Source organism: Pelodiscus sinensis, chromosome 2, assembly GCF_049634645.1.
Source record: "Pelodiscus sinensis isolate JC-2024 chromosome 2, ASM4963464v1, whole genome shotgun sequence".
NCBI classification, from domain to species: domain Eukaryota; kingdom Metazoa; phylum Chordata; order Testudines; family Trionychidae; genus Pelodiscus; species Pelodiscus sinensis.
Window position 1 is genome coordinate 218,874,686 of NC_134712.1, and position 6,000 is coordinate 218,880,685.

The window sequence follows — 6,000 nt, forward strand, 5'->3', positions numbered from 1 at the left end:
CTAGACATTTTGTCATATTACTTTGTCAATAGACAGCTAAGTAGTTAAAGCCTCTCATTACTACCAGGTCATGTGTTTTGCATAGTTCTGTTATTTGTCCTAGAAATGACTCATCCCTCTCCTCCTCTTGGTTTGGTCGTCGATAATAGACCTCTGCCAGAAATCACCCATTTCTCTATTTTTATCTTAACCCAGAGACTCCACTAACCTGCCTCCTACCTCCTTCTGGTCTTCAGGATGACCATATATATATTGCTGATGTACCTAGCAACATCTCCTCCTTTTTCCTTCCTGTCATATTTGAACAAGCTGCACTTGACTATACCGGAGTTCCAGTCATGAGAGGTCTCCCACCAAGTCATATTTTAGCTTAGTACTAATACTTCCCCTGCTGTCCATTTCTTCCCAAAAATGCAAGCTGTAGGGGGAAAACAGACACCACTCACTTCTTCCTGTCGGGCTTTCTTGGAGAGGTATACACAGGCCAAATTCCTAGCAAGTTAAGACCAGGACCTGGGTAAAAGCCTCCCGGGTCAGGATACCTGTCTGAATTGGTCCCTTGCAGATCCAGGCAGAGGAATAGCTAGCTATAGTGTTGCTAGTGTGCCATTTTCCTCCCATTGAGAGTTCTCCCTTGTAGAGTACCTGCAAGTTAAGGGGGAGAAAAACCCATACACTCTCTTTCCAGCCATTGGTGAGCTTAGCTGGTTAATTCCTCTAGTCTCCCATGTGCCTTCATCTTACCAGTGACTGGCAACCTCCCTGCTTTCTAAGGCCTGGGCCTTCACACAGCTGGCATTGGCGACTCACCCCCTTTCACTCAGCCCCTGCTGATCAGTGGCACTGTCCAAAAAACTCCACTTCTCACAATTCAGTAGTCCTACTCAAAATCACTTAACTGCAGTGCAACCTAGCCCAGCCAGCAACGAAGCCTACATTTCAAATATGGCAAACACAGCAAACCAGCCCAGTATTCCACCAAACTCAGTGGAATGTTCCCAGTCTTCCCCTCTCCCATCCTAGGTCTATGTAGCAGAGAATTAGTGACAATATATAATATTTAACCCCCCTCAATTAATCAATGGAAATAAGATAGAGGTGCACCTGCTGACTAACTTAGATGCTTTCGTCTTCATACTACTGAATACGTGCCTCTCTCTACCAGATTTGGCTACTGAAAACTGGCAAGCTCTTTGTTAACATTCTTGTGTATTTTCTTCTCCCTAGTAGACACATTTAATTTTAAATCTTTCATGGTATGTTAGCTGGGTTATTAGAAACCAATAATCCACTCTTCCATAGTAAAGGTGTTATTAAACTGTTAACTCTGCTACCAATTTAAGTGAATTAGATAATGAGAATGCATTGATGTTTTTAAGGTTCATGACACTTTGATTAATAAGACAATATACAATCTAAATGCTTTGTGAAATGGACTGTAAAAGCTACTTTGTAAAACCACAGGAGCAACTATTTGACTTAGAATATTAATCATGGCAAATGTGTACAGATCTTTCACTACTTACTCAGGCAAAATTCCCATGAAACTTTAGATTGCATAAGTAACATTACATCAGATCACAAATATCCTTAAACTCAGTGGCACTTTGAAATTATTTGGTAGTTCTGTCACATTGAACCAGTGTCATATTTAGTATCAATATTTTTTCCTTTGTAAAATCCATAAACTAGTCAGAGAACAGTATTTACAGTCAACTAGACTAGTGAAGAGAATATAATAAGGCAATAATAATGAAATGGTATTATAGCAGCACACACTCGACAAAATGACAGGCAACAATTTTGCTTTGGGTAAGTGGGCTGGAATAATCATAGAATCATAGAATAATAGGACTGGAAGGGACCTCGAGAGGTCATCGAATCCAGCCCCCCGCCCTCAAGGCAGGATAAGCGGAGAAACCCTTCATTGGTGTCAGAACATAAATGGGTTCTTGCAGTAGCTTGCTATAGAACATCTCTTCATTTAGACCGCAGACACATGAGGTATGTCCTGGAACTACTCTTCAAGTGTGTCTGCATATATAATTTAGGAAGGACATTACAAACCATTAAAACAGTAACAAAATTAGTCAACCAGGGTGGCAGCTCTACTGATCTGAGCTGCAGTTTATTATTTGTATTACTAGGTAGTGATTCATAATCTTAGTAATCACCCTATCCAAGCCCCACCAATACAATATTTTTGCAGACAAAAAAACAACAACTATTATTATCACAGTATACTTATTCCCTAGTCCTGATCTGCTATTGTGGAAGATAAAAAAAGGAGAATACAAGACTGATACACTCTATTAATTAACTCTAAGTTATCCTCACTGCAAACATCTCTTTCTCTGTATTTAGTCACAGCTCTTCTAACACTAACTCCAATTACCTGACCAACACAACAATGCAGGTAATGTTAGCTACAAAACAGACTTTTCTCTTGAAGAGATAATGATGCTTACGATAAAGAAAATATTAAGAGGTACTTTAAAATTGGTGCCACAAAGCGAGTGGTAACTGGTTAACTCTTCATTTGTATTGCTGCCCTGTTATTTCCATTAACCTAAATCTCTCCATGAGACGTTTTTTGGGAAAGTTGTCTTCCCCTCTACTTGCATGGCCTGATCTTATTTATCTGCTTCTTATTCTAACTGGTCTTTAAAGCCAGATTATTGACACTTAGAAAGGAAGGGGTTGGTATGAGATAGTGGGCGGGGGGGTGGGGATGTCTGACTAATAGCAATGGAATGATGACTTTAGTAATGAAGAATTGTAAGGACGATTTCCCTGATGTTCTGCTAACAATAAGATATATTAAGCTCTGAAATACTCTCCCAAGAGAAGTGGCAGAAGCCCCATTGCTTGAGACTGCAAAAACAAGATCAGGCAAAGCACTAGAAAGTGTCCTGTAGGCAATAATTCTGCATTTTTAGGGAGATGGACTGAGGTATGGAAAAATCTAAAGATTAGATTACTACTTTCTATACTCGTGCAGAAAATGAAATGGGAAGATGAGTCCACAGTAAGTGTATGCTGGCCTTTTAAAACTGAGGCAGAGAGTCTCCAGGTATATTATATTACAAAGACAGCTGTGAATCTCCCCAAAATGTCTGTGAAAAGCTGCATGCCTGTTGTAGGCTGTGCCTGCTGTATTCCTGCAAAAGCTGGATCACCAGCAGATATCTGGGCAAGGAACAAACCTCAGGGAAGGTCATTTTCTGTTTTGAGGCTTAACTCAATCATTTAGTTTGGTTGCCTTTTGGATCTTGCCACCAGACTTCTGCGGGAGGATACAAGTTCTCCAGGGCTGGGGTATGCCTAAGACAGACCCACATGCACCTTTGGTGAGAGGCCATAAGATTTGTTTTTAGATGAAAAACTCCATCAGCATAACCCTCTAGCAACAGCAGTTGGCTGCATCCACTATACATGAGGTCCCTAGCAATGATCTTACTTCATCTGAGGGACAGCCCACGGACACTTGCCTTATAACAGATTAAAAACCTGACACTTATCTTCACATCCCCACCACATGCCTCCTGCTCCCTCTATGTCTTTGCTCTGTTTGCAACTGTGCTAATAGCAGGTTAAAATGGACAACTCTCCCATTTTCTGAAGCACTCTCTGGGTCTGCCAACATTTCCAATTCAATGTGACTCCATTGCTCAGCACATAGAGCTGAGTGGCAGGAAAGCACAACACAGAAACTAGAGGGGAGACAATGTAAGGAGAAGGGGAAACAAAACTGAGTACGTAACAGAATAGAGAAGAGATAAAGACAATAAATACATAAATCTCAAACAGAGGACATACTGAGAAAGCACTTACTAGCAATTGAGAACAGGAAGGAGTGAGAAAGCAGATTCAGAAAGACCACAGAAAATGCAATCAGAGGACAAGGACACAAAAAGTTCACAACAAATGTGTCAAACTGTTAACATTACATTTTTGGTGCATCTAAACATAAGACAATTGGAACATCTAAATTTTGAGCTGGGGATGCCTTAGTAAGGGATATCAAATTGTCCATATTTACAATTAATATTAGGAGTATCTAATTTTGTATTGATGGGAGGAGTCATTTGTAGTTTGAAACAAAACAAAAAAATTAGTTAGACCCTTTGGATGAAATCCTGACCCCAACTGAAGTCAATGAGAGTTTTGCCACTGACTTCAATGTGACCCGGATTTCACACTTCAAGCTTAAAAGCCAATTAATTGTTAAACTCTGTCTAAGTCATTGTGTGGCTCTTTGGTCACTACCTGTTGATATAAAATAATCAGAACAGCTACAATGTTAATATGGCTAGATTAAATAAAATAAATGGGGGGAGGGGGAAATCTAGTTAATTTTTTAAAGATTAATATATCAGTTCTGCTCCCTTTACCCATGGTGAGCAGTACCTTATATTGTGAGCAGTCTGGAATAATAGAGAGTGGCAAAATATGGTTCTAGGTTATAAACATCAAGCCTTGCACTTAGGAAATGACTTTTCCTCTATAGCTTGTTTTATTGACTATACCCTTATTAAACACTATAATCTAAATTAATGGGCATGGTAACAAAATGACTCAGACAGAGTTTGATCTTTGGGATTAAATCCTGAGACTAATGTTGAAGAAGATGCTACTCAGTGTGAGTAAGGGATTTCAGGATCTGGCTCTATGCTTTCAGGGAGAAATCCACATTATGAACAAAGTGTGCAGAGAGGAAAACAGTAAAGGAACAGCGTTTGGACAGGCCCACATTTTTGAAGAAAATGCTCAGAACAAATACTACAGCGTTCTTCGCTGTGCGAGACAAACCCAGCCCGGATTGACATTTGGTGATACCGAGTACGGAGTTATCCTTTGATTACACTGCAAGCCAATTTTCTGGTTCCAATATGCCTTCAACATCCCTTTTGATCAAAGCTTCATAGGAAGCAAAGGGTAACTATAGCGGATTCTTGCTGTGCAGAGCATTCATACCACAACGCTATTAACACTAGATAGGAAATCAGTAGCCTCTACCTGTTCCCCGGGTGAGTGGCAAGCTGCACAAAGGCTACAGGGGCTCGGAGTATCCTGAACCCTTTGGGTGTGACATCAGTAGCTGCTTCGGTCTCCTCCTGCCAGCTCCTGGGAAGCAAGAAGGTAGACAAAGTTGTCAAACACTGTAATGAACGTTACGGTGCGTGAGCCGGTCCCGCTCCATGAATCATTAATACTCTGCAAAGCCTGCGAGCCAGAATCGCCCGGCAGAAGCAGAGCGAGCGCGGTGCCGCGGCGGCTGCTGTGCACAAGGGAGGAGGGAGTCGCGCTCCTTGTTTTCCAGCGGCATGGCCGAGGCTGGGCTCTCTGCTCTCCGGAATCCCAGCATCTCGTGGCCCGGAGTCCGCCGGCCAGGGAGCAGGAGCCGCCACGCTGCTGCCAGCCCCGCCTAGAGCTCGGGGCTGGCTTCGGCCGCGCCCCGCCGCGAGGCTCGGTACCTGGTGCGCAGGGCCCCGCGCGCCGCGAGCCGGAGCAGGCACGCGAAGAGCAGCAGGCTGCTGAGCGCCGCGGGGAAGGCGATGCCCGCCCGCATCTCTTGCCGGCTCCGAGCAGCTGCGCGGCGCGTCTGAGCGGGAGCAGCGCCCGCTGCCGCTAAGCCGGCCCCATAGTATTTAAGGGGGCAGGCGGGGGAGGGGTGAGAGCAGCCACAGGGGCTCTGCTCCGCCCCTCCCAGTTCCGGTGCGGGGGGGCCCAGTGCTGCCACCACCCCACCCCACTCCACCTCCGCTGCTGACATCCCAAGTCCCCAACCCCCCGGCCTGAAGCATCCGCCTTTCTCTCCTGGAGTCACCGGGGGCTGCAGAGCCCCAGCTCCCCTGGGCAGGCAGCAGCCCCCTGCTCTGCAAGGGGCGGTGCCCCTACACGCCTGCCAGCGGGGGGAGCTGGGGTGAGCAGGGGGGAGAGCTGCCCCTGGCGATGGCTCCCCGCCTCCTCCCCCTCAAGGTGTTTCATGCTCTGCCT

General features: G+C 44.6%; 1 protein-coding gene across 2 annotated transcripts in view; it reads right to left on the reverse strand.

Moving 5' to 3' along the window:
- The window catches only part of ST8SIA6 (ST8 alpha-N-acetyl-neuraminide alpha-2,8-sialyltransferase 6), a 56,436-nt gene extending 50,704 nt beyond the window's left edge, over nt 1-5,732 (reverse strand). Inside the window, exons 1-2 of one of the 2 annotated variants that reach the window (XM_014571733.3) lie at nt 5,478-5,732; nt 5,020-5,127 (exon numbers count right to left, since the gene is read on the reverse strand). In XM_014571733.3, the coding sequence (XP_014427219.1) occupies nt 5,020-5,127; nt 5,478-5,572 (203 nt within the window). In that variant the 5' untranslated portion in view covers nt 5,573-5,732. The remainder of the gene's footprint in view (nt 1-5,019; nt 5,128-5,477) is intronic. The other variant, XM_006119495.4, reaches the window with a different exon arrangement.
- Nucleotides 5,733-6,000: the final 268 nt, after the last annotated feature.